This window comes from Rhincodon typus, chromosome 45 (genome assembly GCF_021869965.1).
Source record: "Rhincodon typus isolate 14 chromosome 45, sRhiTyp1.1, whole genome shotgun sequence".
Taxonomy (NCBI): Eukaryota; Metazoa; Chordata; class Chondrichthyes; order Orectolobiformes; family Rhincodontidae; genus Rhincodon; species Rhincodon typus.
In genome coordinates, this window is record NC_063376.1 from 10908213 (window position 1) to 10928153 (window position 19941).

The 19941-nt window shown below is 44.4% G+C and overlaps 1 protein-coding gene across 5 annotated transcripts in view; it reads left to right on the plus strand.

Moving 5' to 3' along the window:
* LOC109920481 (phospholipase D2-like) overlaps positions 1–19941 on the plus strand; it is a 105956-nt gene that overhangs the window by 3805 nt on the left and 82210 nt on the right. For 3 of the 5 annotated variants that reach the window (XR_007266111.1, XM_048620133.1, XM_048620136.1), the window contains exons 2-4: positions 17804–17953; positions 18203–18336; positions 19368–19516. Coding sequence is in view for 4 of the 5 variants with exons in the window: in XM_048620133.1 (XP_048476090.1) it covers positions 17839–17953; positions 18203–18336; positions 19368–19516 (398 nt within the window). In the remaining variant the exon portion in view is untranslated. Of the gene's footprint in view, positions 1–7277; positions 7418–17803; positions 17954–18202; positions 18337–19367; positions 19517–19941 lie in introns of those variants that run through there. The other 2 variants (XM_048620135.1, XM_048620134.1) reach the window with 2 other exon arrangements.

The following is a 19941-nucleotide window of genomic DNA, read 5'->3' on the forward strand; positions in this document are numbered from 1 at the left end:
ATGATGCTGCTTGGCCTGCTGTGTTCATCCAGCCCTGCACCTTGTTGTCTCGGATTCTCCAGCATCTGCAGTTCCTACTATCTCTTTCACTACCCTGTCTACTTGTGACTCTACCTTCAAGGAACCATGAGCCTGCACCCCAAGGTTTCTTTGTTTGGCAGCATTCCCGACTATGGGGATCCTACCATTAAGCGTAATAGTCCTGCCCTGATTTGGCATACCAAAATGCAACACCTCACATTTATTTAAATTAAACTCAATCTCCACTCCTTGGCCCATTGGCCCATCTGTTCAAGGTCCTGTTGTACTCTTAGATAACCTTCTTCAGTGTCCACTACACCAATTTGCAAACGTACTAACCATTCCTCTTAAGTTCACATCCAAATCATTTATATAAACGTCAAAAAGCAGTGGATCCAGCTGGTCATAGGCCTGCTGTCTGTCTCCTACCTTCGAGCCAATTTTCTATCCAAATGGCTAGCTCTCGCTGGGTTCCATGGAATCTTGTCTAACACCTTGCTGAAGTCCATGTACACAACATCACCGCCTTGCCTTCATAATTCTTCTTTGTCACTTCTTCAGAAAACACGATCAAGTTAGTGAGATACAATTTCCCATGCACAAAACTATGCTGTCTATCCCTAATCAGTCCTTGCCTTTCAAAATAAATGTAAATCCTGTCCCTCAGAATCCCCTCCAACAGCTTATTCACCACTGATGTCGGGCTCACCAGTCTATCATTCCCTGGCTTTTCTTGCCACCTTTCTTAAATAAGGGCACCACATTAGCCACCCTGGAGTCTTCCCTGGCTACAATGGTACAAATATTTCCGCAAAAAGCCCAGCACACACTTGTCTATTCCAGTTCAATTCCAGCCTCAGGCAACTGTCTGTGTGGAGTTTGCACATTCTCCCCGTGTCTGCGTGGGTTTCCTCCCACAGTCCAAAGATGTGCAGGTTAGGTGGATTGGCCATGCTAAATTGCCCATAGTGTCCAGGGATGTGTAGGTTAGGTGGATTAGCTATGGGAACTGCAGGAATAGGGTAGGGGGGTGAGTCTGGGTGACATGCTCTTCAGAGAGCCGGTGTGAACTTGTTGGGCCAAATGGCCTGTTTCCACTCTGTAGGGATTGTATATCACTGTTTATTTTACCAAGTACTCTAGCTTCCATATCCTCTCTATGTAAATACTGACATGAAATACTCATTTAGTATCCCTCTATGTTTTCTTATGTTTAGTACCAAATAAACTCACTCTTTGTCTCCAGGAGGCCTGGTTAATTGGACTTATTTTCAAACATAAATGCAATTGGATTGGGGGAAAAAATATCCAAGAGGGATTGGATCCTTTCTAAATTAAGCCTGTTGTGGCTAATCGAGAAGAGAGATTGAATTGAATCACGAGTTGGGGACTGGTGCTTACACGAGCAAGAAGAAGGCACGCTATTGTCCATTTTCAGTTGATTTGTGATAAGAATCTCACTGGCTCTGTGATAAAGTACCCTCTTGGCATCATTGCCAACTTGACTGGAAGTTACCGTCACCTGTTCCACTCAACTGACGCTGAATCAAACAAGTTTTGTTTGCTCAAAACTGAACCGAGAGGAAGCTCCGATCTGAAATATGTCAGAAGTCAGCATCTCCCCTGCAGAGGGCTATGAAACATCTTCCTCTGAGAGAGAGGATGGGAGAAACCTCAGGTTCCTCCTCTGGTGACTGCCAGCTCAGCTGTATGGGTTCCAGATAGTTCTTGCAGCTTGCATGAGCCTGGGCCAGTGAGATTCCACTCCAGGCCCATCGGGGTTTCTTTGCACTGCCTCAGGATGGCCCCAATGGCCGTGTGATGACCAACCACAATCTGTTTTTTTTCTTTATTCATTGACGGGACGAGGGCGTCGCTGGCTAGGCAGCATTTATTGCCCATCCCTAATTGCCCAGAGGGCAGTTAAGAGTCAACCACATTGCTGTGGGTCTGGAGTCACATGTAGGCCAAACCAGGTAAGGATGGCAGTTTCCTTCCCTAAAGGACATTAGTGAATCTGACGGAGAGGGAGAGATGGCTGCCTAGTAGTCACACAGCAGGATCCCACTGGGAGGTGGGAGCAAGCAGATGGTCTGCTCCCTCATGTTTGTTACTCGAGGGATACCCTGTCACCCAGCTCTTGAGTCAGATCATTTCCGTACTGTCCTCGCCATAGTGATGGGGTTTCTGCTTGACATTGCCTCTGAAAGATGGTCCTTCCAACCATCTGGCCCTCTCTTAATGGTGTCACTTGGTGATGCCATTGGAAGGAAAACAAGATGGCCCAACTTGACCCCTCATTGCCAGGCCAATTAGCTTTGTTCGACAGTTTTGAATTCTTCAGTGGTGGAGAGGGAGGCACCAGGATAGGAACCATTCCCCGCTCCACTCCTTCAGCTGTAGCTGGAGGTTCAGGAACAAAGGTGATTCTCTGCCTTGGGATGAGTAATCAGCCATTTTGAACACAGATGAGGAAATGTTTCACTCCAAGGGAATCTTTGGAATTGTCTCCCAAGAGAGCTGGCGAACCTGAGTCATGGAATTACTGAATTATCACGGAGCAAAAGGAGACCATTCTCCTTTGTGGTTGCACCAGTTCTATTGCCTTATGTCAATCTCCAGCCTATTCTCCATATCCCTGCACACTGTTTCTATCCAATAGCCACCCAATGCCATCTTGAATGTCTCATTTGAACCTGCCTCTACCACATTTCCAGGCAGTGCGTTCTACACCCTAACAACTCTGTGTGAAAAAGATTTTCCTCATGTTGCCCTTGCTTCATTTGAACACCACTTTAAATCCACGCTCCCCTCATTCTTGTTTCTTTTATGATCAGTAACAGCTTCTCCCTATCCACTGTATCCAGCCCACTCTTTACTTTGAGAACATTTATCTGATTTTCTCTTGGTCGTCTTCTTTCCAAGGAGAACAGCCCCAGCCTCGATCTGTCCTTGTCACTGAAGTTTCTCACCTCTGGAACCATTCTGGTAAATCGCTTCTGCACTCTCTCCAGTGCATTTGTATTTTATTCAAAGACAAAATAAACTTATTTGAGATCTGAGATTGATTGCTTTCTGTGCCTGAAAGTCCATCAGAGATATGGGGAATGGACGGAAAATGAAGTCCTGAGTTGACCGTAATCATATTGGATGGTGGAACAGGCTTCAAGAGGCCAAATAGTCGATTTACCATGTATTTTGTTACAATCTCACAGTACAACTGTGTAAAAGCAGAGTTTGTCTGCTCTTGAGGTGGAGGTTGAGGGTGGGGAATATGTGTGACTTTAATACTGTTGATTGAATTGAATGATTTATTGGCACTTGAATTATACAGTAAAATACAGTGAACAGCTTCAACTGTTGCCACAATCAGTGCTATTTTGAATAGTCTAGGAATATAAAGATAGAGCTGAGAGAGAATCTATCTTCATTACGCCGCCTCTGCCACGCGTCCTGGGCCATCTTGCCAACAACACTTGTACTGCCACCCCACATCCACTGCCTGTGTCAGACCCACCAACTTCAGAGTCACCACTCTTCAGGTGCAGTCTCCTCGCTGGGCCCACCTCGCCAATGCCACCAATGTTAAGGCTGGGTCCCGTGCTGGACCCATACTCACCCCAGAACCAGGAGTCCCTGGCTCCAATGCTGCTGCCGCCGCCTCACTGACAACTCTCAACCATCACCATCTGTGACCTACCTTCGAGCCAGTTCTGCATCCAAATGGCTACTTCTCCCTGTATGTGATCTAACCTTGCTAACCAGTCTACCATGCGGAACCTTGGTGAATGCCTTACTAAAGGCGACATAGATCATGTGCACCACGCTGCCTTAATCAATTCTCGTTGTTATTTCTTCAAAAAACTCAATCGCTGTTGAAATCCTGGACAACAGCAGGCAGGGGAGCCAGGTTCAGCAGGCAGTTTCTTTATTCATTCATGGGATGAGGGGCATCACTGGCCAGTCAGCATTTATTGCCCATCCCCGGAGGGCAGTTAAGAGTCAACCACATTGCTGTGGGTCTGGAGTCACGTGTAGGGTAAGGACGGCAGTTTCCTTCCCTAACGGGCTTTAGTGGACTAGATAGGTTTTCCTGACAATAATTCATGACCACGATTAGAGTTCTTAATTCCAGATATTTGTTGAATTCAATTTGCACTGTCTGCCGTGGTAGGATTCAAACCTATGTCCCCAGAACATTAGCTGGGTCTCTAGGTTAACAGTCCAGTAATAATACCATAAGGCCATTATTTCTGCTTTGAGCGGATGCTGACCTTTGGGGGCAGTTAGGGCTGGCAGTGGTCCCAAGGAGGCTCCCTCTGCTTTGGGGAAGTAGTGGTGGAGGAAAATCTGAGGAAGTGGCTATGATGCCAGAGGAGGTGACTGGCCATTGTGCTGAGGAAGAAGATTTGTGTTCATTATAAGATTTTCCTATGTTTCTCCGCCTCCCTCTTTCTTCCCTTGTTTTGCATATTAAAAGTTATTCCAGGAAATTTCTTATTTTCCTTCTCATTTGCAAACCAAATTGGCATTTGGCTTGTGTGCTCAAAAAGGATCATTCATTTTGTTCCTCCCTGAAATCTCCCTTGCACCTCTCCCACCACCGTCCAGCTGTATCAGACCCCACCCTCCTCCACGTTAGTGTTGGCTCCCTAACACCAGTGACCCAGAAGGGATACGTGCACAAGGGTCACTGAGAAGACGAAAAGTCTCTGGAGCCTGGTTAGGGTCTTTCCATACTACTGAGAGTAGGCCACTCTGTCCTTTGATCCTCTTCCACCATTCGATAAGAAATCATTGCTGATTTGATTTTAACCTCAACATTCCATTCCTGCATATTCCCCCTGATAATCTTTCATCCTCTCGCTAATCAAGAGTCTATCTACATCTGACTTTAAAAATATTGAAAGATAGTGCATCTACTGCAACAAAAGAGGAAGGGAATTCCAAAAATTACAACCCCTGAGAGAAAAAATATTTCTTCATCTCAATTTGAAATGGGCACCCCTCTTTTTAAATGGTGACTCCTAGTTCTAATTCTCCCACAAGAGTAAACTTTCTTTCACCCTCCACTAGGGCAAGTCCTCTCAGGATCTTCTATGTTTCATTAAATCACTTCTGACTCTTCTAAACTCCAGCCTTTCCTCATAAAGTGGTCTGCTCATTCCCAGTATTAGTCTGGTAAACCTTCTGTAAACTGCTTCTAGCACATTAACAACCTTTGTGGGTATGGCAACCAGTACTATACACAGTACTCTAGATGAGTCTCATTAATGTCCTGTATGAGTTAAGTCATTCCCATTAAGTTACCTGTCTTTGCAAATCTTAATATCTCCTTTGAGTTTGTAAGTGTACTAAGTGCATCTTTTGGTCCCCATATTTAAGGAATGATACCATTTCATCAGAGGGTTCAGAAAATATTTATCAAGATGTTTGTGGAAATAGAGGGTTTTGAGTTGTAGAGAGGCTGGAATTTTTTTTCACTGGAGTGTAGGAGATTGTGGGGTGACCCTCAACCTTATAGAGGTTTATAAAATCATGAGGGGTACAGCTAAGGTGAATAGCAAGGGTCTTTTCCCTAGGGTGGGGGAGTTCAAAACTGAGGGCGTAGTTTTAAGATGAGGGGAGCAAGTTTTAAAAAGATGAGGGGCAACTTTTTAACACACAGAGTGGTTTGTATGTCGAATGAATTGCCAGAGGAAATGCTAATGGGGACAGTTACAATATTTAAAAGATATTTGGGTAGGTGCTTGAATCAGAATGGTTTGGAGGGATTTGGGCCAAACACAGGCAATTGGGACTAGTTTAATTTGGAAACACGGTTGGCATGGACTAGTTGGACTGAAGGGTCTGTTTCTGTGCTCTGTATGACTATTACAGGCAGTTCAGAGCAGGTTTACTAGGATGATCCTTGGTAAGGAGGGATTGTCTTATTAGCCAAGATTAAACAGTTTGGGACTCTATTCACTGGAATTTAGAAGACTGAGGTGATCTCATTGAAGCATAGAGGATTGTTAAGAGGTTTGAAAGGGTATCCTGGGAGGATGTGCCCTCTCATGTGAGAGCATCAGACCAGAGGACATAGTCTCAGAATAAAGGGATGCCAATTTAAGATTGAAATGAGGAGGAACTTCATCTCAGAGGGTTGGGAGTCTTAAGAACTTCTTGTTACAGAATAGCTGTGAGGGCAGAGTCCTTGTGTATATTTAAGGCTGAGATAGATTTTTGGTTAGATGGAGGAAATGGCAGAAAGGTAGGTTGAGAAATGTCAGGTCAGCCATGATCCTATTAAATGGCGGAGCATGCTTGTGTGCCGGAATGGCCTACTCCTGTTCCTATCTTTTATAGTCTTGGGAGTGTAAGCCCAATTCAAGCGCACACAATTTATTTTTTCATCTGCATGTGGGTAGAGGGGGAGATTTAGAAGAATTTTAACTCAGGTATATGTCATTCATAATTGTTTACCTGTCATTAGGATCTATTTATTAGTAGTGAGTAGAAATTCTTGTTCAGCACAGAAACTTGATTTGTGCTTTCTGTTGACCTACATCTAGAAGACAAGTCAGTCGGAGAATTTCACAAAAATCTACAATGAGGGGACACAGATCATCAATTTAGGTTAAGAGATGGCAGGTTTAAAATGGAAGTGAGGAATTACTTCTTTGAAAGGCTTGTGAATCTGTGGAGTACAGTGGATGTAAAGACACTGAATAAAATTAAGGAGGATTTAGACAGATTTTAAATTGGTATCGGATTAAAGGGACCAGGTATGGAAATGGAGTTGAGGCCGAGATGAGATTAGCCATGATTTTATCGAATTGTAGAGCACTCTCAAGGGGCTGAATGGCTTACTGTTGCTCCTAGCTGCTGAGGTGCTCATATGAATAACGGGGGGTTGGTGTGGAAAAGTGTAATTGGTAATAAAGACGAGCAGGGATTTGAAGTATCTGTGGTTTAGTGTTTAATCGCATGACAGCGTTATCTGGGCTGGGAGTGCGAGCGGACTAGACTGAAGTTGGCGGAAGTTTCTCAGTGATTACAGCAAACTGCAGTCAGATGGGTGTAGCCTGTGGGAAAGAGAGAGACCGGGAGTGAGGCTTGGCCTGCCAGCTAATCTCTCTCGCACAGCTGCTGTTCTTTTCCTCCTGTCTGGGAAGAGGTCGACGAGCGACCTCTCAGTGGGTGGTGCATTCTGCCCAGCATGGACCACGGGACGAAAAGGGGCCTCAGGGAGGAGGTTCTCGTCAGGAATGACGCGAGGGAGGGTCAAATTGTCCAGATTCCTCCTGCAGTCCGGAACTTCTCCTTCGCTGTTAAGCACTGCATCATGTGGTAGGCATGTTTACTGCTAAATCCTGCATTGCTTGTTATGAGTGATTTTTGAATTTGCAGACTGGTGAGTGATTATCGGCATTCTGTCCAACCTTTATCCCCCCCCACGCCTTCCCTCGTTTCCCCCTCCCTCGTCCCCCCCCCCTCGTCTTTTAGAAGATCTAATCCAGATGGAAAATATACAGTAAATGGCAGAATCCTTAAGAGTACTGATAGGCAGAGGGATCTGGGTGTATAGGTACACAGGTCACTGAAAGTGGCAACGCAGGTGGAAAAGGTGGTCAACAAGGCATATGGCATGTTTGCCTTCATCGGCCAGGACATTGAGTTTAAAAATTGGCAGGTACTGGAGGGCAGGTCTTATGAGAAATGGTTGAGGGAGCTAGGGCTTTTTTCATTGAAGCGATGAAGGATGAGAAGTGACTTGATAGCGGTCTATAAGATGATGAGAGGCATAGATAGAGTGGATAGTGAGAGACTTTTTTCCCAGGGCAGAAATGACTATTACGAGGGGGCATAATTTTAAGGTGATTGGAGAAAAGTACAAGGGAGATGTCAGAGGTAGGTTCTTCAAACAGAGAGTGGTGGGCGTGTGGAATGCGCTGCCGGCAGTGTTAATGGAGTCAGATACTTTTAGAAACTTTTAAGCAACTCTTGGATAGGCACATGGAGGATAGTAAAATGTAGGGTATGCAGGGTAGATTGATCTTAGTAGGATAATAGGTCGGCACAACATCGTGGGTGGAAGGGACTGTACTGTTCTATGTTCTATGTTCTAATGTTGCAGCTTTATAGAACCTTAGTTAGGCCGCATTTGGAATATTGTGTTTAATTCTGGTCGCCACATTACCAGAAGGATGTGGTGGCTTTGGAGAGGGTACAGAAAAGATTTACCTGGATGTTACCTGGTATGGAGGCCATTAGCTGTGAGGAGAGGTTGGAGAAACTTGGGATGATCTCACTGGAATGACGGAGGTTGAGGAAGGACCTGATAGAGGTCTACAAGATTATGAAGGGCATGGACAGAGTGGACAGTCAGAAGCTTTTTCCCAGGGTGGAAGAGTCAGTTACCAGGGGCCATGGGTTTAAGGTACTAGGGGCAAGGTTTAAAGGTTATGTATGAGGCAAGTTTTTTTACATAGAGAGTGGTGGGTGCCTGGAACTCGCTGCCGGGGGAGGTAGTGGAAGCAGATACGACAGTGACTTTTAAAGGGCGTCTTGACAAATATATGAATAGCATAGGCATAGAGGGATAAGGTCCCTGGAATGGTAGGGTGTATTAGTTGTGACGGGCAGCATGTGAGTACAGGCTTGGAGGGCCGAAGGGCCTGTTCCTGTACTGTAATTTTCTTTTCTTTGCTCTTTGTTCTGTTTGTGACTGACAGTTTGTGGCTGACCTCCACGTTCACTAGCTTGTGGACAATCTATATCTTAAGTAGTTTGTGGATGATATAGTCTCTTGTCTGAACATAGTTGAACCGCATCTTAACTAGAACAAAGAAAATTACAGCATAGGAACAGGCCCTTTGGCCCTCCAAGCCTGTGCCGATCCAGATCCTCTATCTAAACCTGTCACCTATTTTCCAAGGATCTGTATCCCTCTGCTCCCTGCCCATTCATGTATCTGTCTAGATACATCTTAAATGACGCTATCGTGCCCGCCTCTACCACCTCCGCTGGCAACGCGTTCCAGGCACCCACCACCTTCTGCGTAAAGAACTTTCCACGCATATCTCCCTTAAACTTTTCCCCTCTTACCTTGAAATCGTGACCCCTAGTAATTGAGTCCCCCACTCTGGGGGGAAAAAGCTTCTTGCTATCCGCCCTGTCTATACCTCTCATGATTTTATAGACCTCAATCAGGTCCCCCCTCAACCTCCGTCTTTCTAATGTAAATAATCCTAATCTACTCAACCTCTCCTCATAGCTAGCACCCTCCATACCAGGCAACATCCTGGTGAGCCTCCTCTGCACCCTCTCCAAAGCAACCACATCCTTCTGGTAATGTGGCGACCAGAAGTGTACGCAGTATTCCAAATGTGGTAGAACCAAAGTCCTATACAACTGTAACATGACCTGCCAACTCTTGTACTCAATAGCCCATCCAATGAATGAAAGCATGCCGTATGCCTTCTTGACCACTCTATCGACCTGCAATGCCACCTTCAGGGTACAATGGACCTGAACACCCTGCTCTCTCTGTGCATCAATTTTTCCCAGGGCTTTTCCATTTACCGTATAGTTCACTCTTGAATTGGATCTTCCAAAATGCATCACCTTGCATTTGCCTGGATTGAACTCCATCTGCCATTTCTCCACCCAACTCTCCAATCTATCTATATTCTGCTGCATTCTCCGACAGTCCCCGTCACTATCTGCTACCCCACCAATCTTAGTGTCATCTGCAAACTTGCTAATCAGACCATCTATACCTTCCTCCAGATCATTTATGTATATCACAAACAACAGTGGTCCCAACACGGATCCCTGTGGAACACCACTGGTCACAGTTCTCCATTTTGAGAAACTCCCTTCTCCTACAACTCTCTGTCTCCTATTGCCCAGTCAGTTCTCTATCCATCTAGCTAGTACACCCTGGACCCCATGCGACTTCACTTTCTCCATCAGCCTACCATGGGGAACCATATCAACCGCCTTACTGAAGTCCATGTAAATGACATCTACAGCCCTTCCCTCATCTATCAACTTTGTCACTTCCTAGATTGTAGTTGATCTGTGTATTAACCACTTGTGTTTGATCTGTATTTTAACTAGTGCTAATCTGTCTCTGTTGAACTGTACCTTAATTATTTTAAAGGCAGTTTGTTTTATAACTAGATCATGGTTGATCCACATCCTAATTAGATCATAACTGATTTGTACAATAACTAGTCCGTGGTTGATTTGTACCTTAACTAGTGCAAAGCTGAACTTACTCTCAATTAGTCTGTGATTATCTATCAAGAAATGTTAGTGTGCAGATACACGCATAATTAAGTATAGCAGTGAGATGCTGTCTTTTGCCACAAGTGTATTAAATATAAAAGTGAGGATGTTTTGCTTCAGTTATGCAGGGCACGTGAGACCATATCTCTCAAACTGTTTACAGTTTTATCTCCTTATTTGGGGAGGGATTTTAGTTTTATTCTTTTTTTGGGATATGGGTGTTGCTATCTGAGCCAGCATTCAATGTCCTGGAGACGGTGCTGGTGAGCTACCGTCTTCCACTGCTGCGGTTCACATGCTTGAGTAGACCTACGATGCTGTTTTGGAGCGAGTTCCAGGATTTTGATCCAGCAACACTGAAGGAACAGCGATATATTTCCAAGTCAAGGTGGAGAGTGGCTTGGAGGTCAGCTTGTAGGACAATGGTGTTCCTATGTATCTGCTGTACTTGTTCAAGATGGGAGTGGTTGTGGTTATGAAAAGTGCTGTCTGCGGGTCTTTGGTGAATTTCTGCAGTGTATCTTGTAGATAGTACGCACTGCTGCTACTAAGCGTTGGTGGTGGAGGGAGTGGATGTTTGTGGATGTGATGGGAATCAAGTGTGCCGCTTTGTCCTGGATGGTGTCGAGCTTCTTGAGTATTGTTGTAGTTGCGCTCTATCCAGGCAAGTGGGGAGTGTTCTATCAGTGTTGACGTGAGCCTTGTAGAATGCTTTGGGAGTTTGAAGGTGTGTTACTTGCAGTATTCCTAGCTTCTGACCTGCTTTTATAGTCACTTTTTATGTGGTTCGGTTCCGTTCAGTTCAGGTCCTGATCAATGGTAAATCACAGGATGTTGACAGTGGGGGTATCAGCGATGGTAATACCTTTGAATGTGAAAGGGTGGTGGTTAGTTTATTTGTTTGGTACTTAATGAAGATGGTCATTGGCTGGCATTTGTGTGGGGTGCATATTATTTGCTACTTGTCAGCCCAAGCTTGGATATTGTCCAAATCTTGTTGTATTTGAACATGAACTGCTTCTGTATCTGAGGAGTCATGAATGGTGCTGAGCATTATGCAATCATCGGTGAACATCCCACTTGTGACTTTATAGTGGAGGGGAAGATGTAAATGCATTGGAGGTGGATCAAAGGTGGTTTACTAGATTGATACCAGGAATGAGTGAGTTGTTTGAGATGGACTGGGCTTGTTTCTACTTGAGTTTAAAAGAGTTGAGGATGCCTTCATCAAAGAAAGAAGGATCCTGAATGGTCTTGACAAGGTTGATGTGAAAAGGATGTTTCCTCTTGCGGAGCAACCCAGAATTAAGGGGCAAGGTTTAAAATTTAGGGGTGATTTGTTTTGGTTGGTCTTAATAATCTTTTCTTCTCAGGTTCTGTGTCTTTGGAATGCTGTCTCAGTGTTGGAAGTGGTGTCAGTGAATATTTTTATAGAAATATACTGTTGACTCCAGATGGCGTTACTACTGGATGAATCAGATCCTAGGATGAAATTTGACTTGATAGATCATACTTTAATATGAGTGGCCGCTCACTGAAACAGAGGCACATGACGTTGCAGAGTTTCTTTCACAATACAACAGAAAGTTATTACAAAGGGAGGGAGGGAAAAAAAAAAGCAAGTTGTCCAAATATAGAACTTTTTTTTTAAAAAAAAGAAATTCACAGCAAAATAAACTCTCATCTATTTGCCAAAACCAGCACTTTACAGCATTTTAAATGCAGAGAAATGAACCTTCTGTGTCAACGATTTAAATTTTACTGCATCTACCCAGATTTTAGCCCATGAACTGTGAAGTCTTCTTACATGAACAGTCTCCAAACCGCAAATCAATTCTTCCTCAGTCTTTCAGTAATCTGTGAATTTCTAACCAATCACTCTAGTTTAGGAAGTTTCAAAAGCGAAAACATTTATGCCAAGGAAGTTATGTTTTTCCCTGACTGTCCTGTATTCTTTTCTAGGAGAGAGGCTATACTTGTTTTTGACCCCAGCTTCACCACCTCCAAAACCGCTCCGAAAGCTTTCCACCTTGGTGGATTTTCTAAGCTAAATTTTTTTTTAAAAAATTCACTCATGGGATGTGGGCGTTGCTGCCTGAGCCAGAACTTATTGCCTGTCCCTAAATACCTTTTGAGAAGGTGATGGTGAGCTGCCTTCTTGAACCACTGCAGTCTGTTTGCTCTAGATAGACTTGCAGTGTCCTTAGGGAAGGAGTTCCTCGATTTTTGATGTGGTGACACCTGAAGTGATATATTTCCAAGTCCGGACAGTGAGTGGTTTGGAGGGGAACTTGGGTGGTGATGTTTCTGCTGCCCTTGTTGTTCTAGATGCTAGTGGTTGTGGGTTTGGAAGGTACTGCCCGAGAAGCCTGTGTTAATTTCTGCAGTTCATCTTGTAGATCGTACATATCACTGTTACTGAGTGTCAGTGATTAAAGGAGTGAATGTTTGTGGATGTGCTGCCAACCAAACCGGATGCTTTGTCCTGGATGGTGTTGAGCTTTTTAAGTGTTGATGCACCAAATTACCTCCTTTCTGTGCAGTAAAAAGTCTTATTCTGACTGTCCAATTGCAGTACAGAACAACAATGCTGGGTTGAGTTTTCTCCAAAATGCTGAAATTTTAACAGCTGTTTGGGATGACCCTGAACTGGTCGGTGTGATCTGAGTGCCTGAATCCGGAGGTGAGAGTAATGCCTTAATTTGCTTTGAGCTCTGTCTGCTCTTTCAAGAATTTACTTAAATAAATGTGAATAAATGTCAATAAATATGAGGACCCCCTTCCCATGCCACTCAATGCTGGGTTCAAACTATCAAGCAGTGGATGCTTCTTAGACTCCCAGCTAGACTGAAATTTAATGTGTCTAATAACTTGTGAAGCTCTAATCTCTCAGTTTAAAGAAAAATTCCAGGCAGGCTTGATGAAAGTTTTTCTCACCTTAATCCTCCCTTATCCATGGATCTGTTCTGGTAGCTTTCCTGGATGTGAAGACACTTGAGAGTTTAGTTATCCAACTCTGCCTTCCCCAGCAACTCGTAGTTTAGGTGTCAGCTGAGTCTTAGGCTGTACTCTGATCAATCGTTAATTTTAAATCTGAGATTGTTTAACAAAAATCTAAGGTATAAAGGGATATGGGCCAAAGGCAGTTATGTGGAGTTTGGCCGCAGAGCTCATTGAATGGCAGAACAGGCTGTAGGGGGCTAAGTGGCCTACTTTTGTTCCTACATACCCATCTCTGAGTCAGAAAGTTGTGGGTTCATTCTTAATTCAAGGCTTGTACCCCATCCCCTGTCCACTGTCAGAGGCTCCACCTCTCAGTTGAGATATTAAACTGAGGACATGTCTTTCTCCTCCGTACCAGTGGGCCAACGCTGGGGAAAAGCCATTCACCTTCTGTGTGTGTGGGCAGGGGTTCATTCAGTCATCCAGTCATCCAGTTTGTCCAGTGAGCTTCAGAATTAAACTACTTCTGTACAACATCTGGGAGCAAGACAATATCTCCCCTTTCCATTTCTTTGTTTTCATCCTGGGAGGGAGGGAGCAGGAAGAAACTGTTCATCTGTTATAACTGATGGCACAGGAAGTGAATTCGGGGAGGCCAACGTAGTCTGGAAACGTTGGTTCAGGATATTAGAAGGGAAGGGTTTGCAGACAGAAATCTCAAAGTGAAATCTCAAGGTGACAGTCACTCGAATGACCAGGACCTTTATATCACTGGTCTTTAAATCTAAAAGGAGAAGTGGAATATGCCTGTTCAGTCTGCTAGAATAGATTTTAAGGCCCAGTTTGACAGGTAAGCACAGCGAGACACTCACCTGAGTGAGTGCAGTAGTAATAGTAGAAAGGGATGATTTTCTTCGGGGCATTGGTGGGCAATCAGCTTGCAGCCAATGACATCGACCACCTGAAAAGTAGTGCTTAGACCCAACGTTCTGCACAGGTTGGAGGAATCCCGTCAGCAGGTGCCACTGCTCGGACGGAATTTCACATTTCCTGAACCTCCCTCAGGAGCATGTGCCCCACAACCTGAGCTATCTCTTAGGTTTATGTCGTGTCTTTCTGACTCTGTGTTTTTTTGTGTATAGGCTGCTGTTGCACACTATCCACCTTGAGTCCTGTGCCCACTGCCAGGACACACCTTGGTGTGGTTATTTACTGCCAGGTGGCAGGGATCCCTGGTGGAGGGCTCTATGTGGGTGTCCTCCCTCTTTCCATTAGGGACCTGAGGTGGAGGGTGGCATGGTGGCTCAGTGGTTAGCACTGCTGCCTCACAGCTCCAGGGACCTGGGTTCAATTCCACCCTCGGGCAACTGTCTGTGTGGAGTTTGCACATTTCCCCCCAGGTCTGCATGGATTTCCTCCAGGTACTCCAGTTTCTCCCACAGTCCAAAGATGCACAGGCTAGGTGGGTTGGCCATGCTAAATTGCCCATAGTGTCCAGGGATGTGTAAATTAGGTGGGTTATAGGGGGATGTGTCTGGGTGGGATGCTCTAAGGGTTGGTGTGGACTTGTTGGGCCGAAGGGCCTATTTCCACACTGTAGGGATTCTGTGATTCTATGGTATTGCACACAGGGGTCCCTTGTAACTGTAGATTGCGGACTCCCAGCCCAGTTGTTTATTTTGCAGCAACATGGCATTTGTGGACCATGTTTATGTTCGTTATCGGCATTTGCACTCCCTTTTTAATTATTTGAAAACTCTTTTGTTGTATTTTTGGTTGCAATTCAGCCTCGTGTCCCTGATTTTTGGCTAGCTGATGTGGAAGAGTATGGGCGAATAAGGGGATCTCCTCATGGGTCTGCTCATGGCCCTGGCCACTTTGGTTATAAACAGTTCATGCAGTGGGCTGTGGAGGGGATCATCTCTGCCGACTGCCTGCCCCTCTTCCAAAGTTACATTTGTGCCTGGCTGTCCATCAATGTTGTCAATGCCTTTAGAGAGAGATGGGCACCATGGGGGAATACAGTGCTTTATTTCCCACTCCAACTCCATTTTAATTTAGTCCCTTCCTGCTCTCCCTATTCCACCCCCCTCACCTTTGATGGTTTGCATTGCCCATAATGAGCTTTGCTTGTAAATACTCATTTGGATACACAGATGTTTTAACTAGTGGTAGTTACTAGGTGTTTTTTTTTTTTTGAAAAAGGGCAAAAACAAAAGTCATGGTGATTTTGGTGGTAGGAAAGCATGCAGTTCCGTGTATTTAATTCTTCCGGGTACAGGAGGATTTTCTGGCCCTTATTGGGCTTTGCACATAAATTAATCAATTTAGAATCAATCAATCAAAGCATGGGTGATTTACTTGTGGTGGTTAATGATTTGGTCACTTGGCCTAGTTGGTAAGACGTCTGACTTCAGTGTTTGTTGGATGCTATCAAAAGATTGCTGTGATCGTTTTGGCCCTCTTGTCGCACAGTGGTAGTGTCCCTACCCTTGGACAGAGAGACCTGGATTCAAGTTCCACCTGCTCCAGAGGTGTGTAATGACGTCTCTGAAGAGGTTAATTAGAGAAATAGGTTAAAAAGGAAAGACTGATGGCGGTTAATGGGTGAAAAAGTACCATAGGCAATTTGGTGATAGAAAAGAATTGTTCAGTTGTGTGTTAATTGGAAACATTGAAAATTGGAAACAAAGATGAAAAGTAACATGGGTGATTGGTGATGGAAAAGAAACCATTCAGTTGTATGTGAAAACACTTCTGGATATAAAAACAGGGCTGATTTTCTCCAAGATGTCTTTCGAGAAGGAGCATGCAGTGTCTACCAAGACTGTCTAGTCTTTCACAGAGAGGTGGACCCATGAGGGCTATAATGCCTTATTTTGCCGCCCTCCTAAACTCCATCTTAAATTAGTTCCCACACTCTCTTCCTACCGCCCCAGTTGTTGTTGCACTATCCCTGGTAGAGACTTGGTAGTTTATTAAATAAGGAAATGGAAAAGGGCTGTTCTTTGCCAGTAGGTCAGGAAGGACAACAAGCAGACTGGAGTTTGTGTTAAATTACAAAGCACAAAAAAACAGTTAAGGAAAGCAGACTAACTCATCCCTCAATATCTGGCTGCCAAAGATTATCAGCTATACTTGGGCACTCTGAACAATTAAATGTAATCAAGGAAAGTCAGCATGGTTAGTAAAAAGGATTTAATGGTTAACCAATTGGAGTTTTCTTTGAAGCAGTGATGAGCACTGTGGATAAAGGATGTAATGTATTTGGATTTCCAGAAAGCATTTGATAAGGTGTCACACTATTGTGGAAAATAAAAGCTTATGGTATAGTGGGTAACATATCCAGCACAGATAGAGGATTGGCTGGCTGCAGAAAGCACAGTATACAGAAGCAGGGCTTTGGCAGGATGTGATCAGCAAAGTTCTAGAGAGGTCTGTACTGGGGTCAATTTTTGTTATTGACTTAGATGAAGGGAGCAAAGGGATGATGGCTAAATTTTCAGATGACACCAAGATAGCTAAGAAAGTGTGTTGTAGGAAGGACATAAGGTGCTCGCAGACTGATTACAGATAGGGCAAGTCAGTGGGCAAAAATCTGGCAGACAAAGTACCATATGGGAAGTTCTTCACTTTGGCAGGAAGAAGTTTGACTTAAACAGAATATGATTGCAGAGTTTGAGGTGCAGAGGGATCTTTATTCTGGTGCATGAGGTACAAAACCTTACTTTGCGGGTACAGCAAGTATCAAAGAATGTTAACAGAATGTTAAAGAATTATTGCAAGTGAAATTGAACACAAAAGTAAGGACAAAACAAACTGCATGTGCCGGAGATCTGAAACAAAAACAACTGAGAGAGGTTCTCTGGACTCAAAATGTTAATTCTAATTCTTCACAGATGCTGCTAAACCTGCTGAGTTTCTCCAGCACTTTCTGTTTTTGTATAAAAGTAGAGAAATTATGCAGGCTGGGGGTGCTGAATGGCCTTCTACTGTTTTGAATTTGCCTGTTTGCAATTAATGTGACAGAAAAGCAGTGGAATGGTGCACTGGAGCCAATATTCTTTTTTGAAGAACAAAAAATTATCTTGTGCATAAGTAACATTGTACGGAATCTTGCTGTGCTCAGATAGCTTTTTTTTAATTATTCATTTGTGGGATGTGGGTGTCACTGGTTTTCATTGCCTTTCCATAATTGCATTTGAGAAGGTGGTAGTGAGTTGTCGTCTTGAACCAATGCATTCCACCTGCTGTGGGTTGACGCACAATGCCATTAGGGAGGGAATTCCAGGATTTTGACCCAGTGACAATGAAGGAACAGGGATATATTTCCAAGTCAGGATGGTGAGTGGCTTGAAGGGGAACTTGCAGGAGATGGTGTTCCCATGTATCTGCTGCCTTTGTCCTTCTAGATGGAAGTGGTTGTGGGGTTGGAAGGGTGCTACACAAATACAGAGTCTTCCATTCGACAGGCAATACAGATTCCTGAAGCTGGTGAATGTGTCTTTCTTTTTTCCTGTCCCTGGGTGACCTTTTTTTTTTTTGTCTCTTTTTTTTTCAGTCCCTTCAATGAACTGTGTGCGTTAGGTGTGGAGAATGGCTCACGATTTTGAGCCAGTGTTGAGCTTGGACTCTGAGTCCCATCCTCATCTGGATGACCTCCCGATGTACGAGGATGAAGTGGATCACATCGAATGGGAAGAGAGCATAGGTAAGTCACCAAAAACACCTACAGACACCGCAAGTGTGATCGATCGAATGACGAAGCAGACTCAAAGGGCCAAATAGTCGACTTCTGCTCTTGCGTCTTGTGCAAGGGTTATAAGAGCATCCCGTAAAACCTCTGTTTCTGACCAAGCTTGAGGCTGCCTGTATTAGTATCTCCTCAGGATGTTTGTCCTACCTTTTTGAAAGGTGCTACGTAAATGTAAGGTGTCGGTGTTGTAAATGTACTTTTCAGATGAGCTCCCCAATCGTTATTTCCTGGTCTACAATATCAAACCCTTTAAGGAGCGGAAACGACAAGTGTTTATGAAGGGTGTGCCAGTGACGGTCCACATCGAAGGTATCGAACGCCATCTGCGAGGGTTTAAGGTAGGAATGTTCTGCCTCTCCATGAAGACCCTCCCTTTAATGTCCCGAGAATGCTCCGAGCTTAATAGTAGATGGAACATGTCCTGCATGAATCACTGGCTGTTATGTCAAGTGAGCTCTGAGGATGGTGAGAGTTCGAGCAAGAGGTAGTTTGCCGAAGAATGCTTGTTTAAGAAACAGAATTAGTTTCAAAAAGAGGAGTTATTGGCTATTGGCAAAAAGCCGCATGAATCGGATAACACTTTCAAAGAGCCAGTACAAGTGAGTTGGGCCAAAAGGCCTCCCTCTGTGCTGTCTGGTTTGAATAAGGTTACGTTGGAACACACTTCACTTGGCTGGATGAATGCAGTTCCAACAACACTCGGGAAACTCAATACCATCCAGGGCAAAACGTCTGGCTTGATTGGCACCACATCAACAAGCATCCACTCCCTCCATCACCGACACTCAGTCGCAGCAGTGTGTACCATCTACAGCGTGCACTGCAGAAATTCACCAATGGTCCTTAGGTAGCACCTTCCAAATCCCAGAATCTCGTCCATCTAGAAGGACAAGGCCAGCAGATGCATGGGAACTTACTTCCTGCCAAGCCACTCAATGACATGGAAATATATCACTTGCTCCTTCAGTGTCTTTGGAACAAAATCCTGGAATTTCCTCCCTAACACCGTGGTGGGTCTGCCTACACCACATGGACTAGAGTGGCTCCAAAAGGCAGCCCATCACCACCTTCTCAAGGGGCAATTAGGAATGACAACAAAATGACATTCACATCCCGTAAACAAAATCAGAATTGTGGTGGAGAGGTTACTTATAGCCCAGAGTCGTGACAGAGTCCAGACAAAGATTAAGCTGTCTTCGGTAGTGAGGATAGCTGTGCTAATGTGATGCGGAGTAGGAATAATGCATTCTTAGTTACTTCATTTGTCTTGGAGTATGCAGTCAGGCTTTTTAACATCAAATTTCTGACAAGTTTTGTGCAGTCAAACCTAACACCACATGGTTTGTGTCTTCCCTCCCCACCACCCAAGGTTCGGCCAAGTACAGTCTATATGATGAGGATAACGCATGGAGACTTCACGTGGATGGTGAAAAAGAAATTCAAACACTTTGAAGAATTACATCGAGACCTGATGAGGCACAAGTTCAAAGTTCGGGTTATCCAGCAACCATTAGCCAGGTCTGCCATATCATAGAGTCATACAATGCAAAAGAGACCCTTTGGCCCTTTGAGACTGTACTGACCTATCTGCACTGATCCCACTTAACATTCATTTAGCGCTGTAATGACATTTCAAGTGCTCATCAAATTCTTTTTTAAAAGTTGGGTTTTCCCACCCCTACTGCTCTCTCATATGTGTATTCCACAATCCCACCACACTCTGGGTGAAAAAGATTTCCTCAACTCCCCTCGAGCCTCCTGCTCTTCACCTGAAAATGATGCCCTCTTGTTGTTAATCCTTCAATGAAGGAGAGCAGCTCTCCATCCTGTCCAGGCACCTCATCACCAGATCCATGCCATATGGACCTTATCTCTGTGTGTGGGTGTGTCTCTGTTAGTGGGTCTCTGTCTGTGGTGTCGCAAGCTTGCAATCTCGCTCGCTG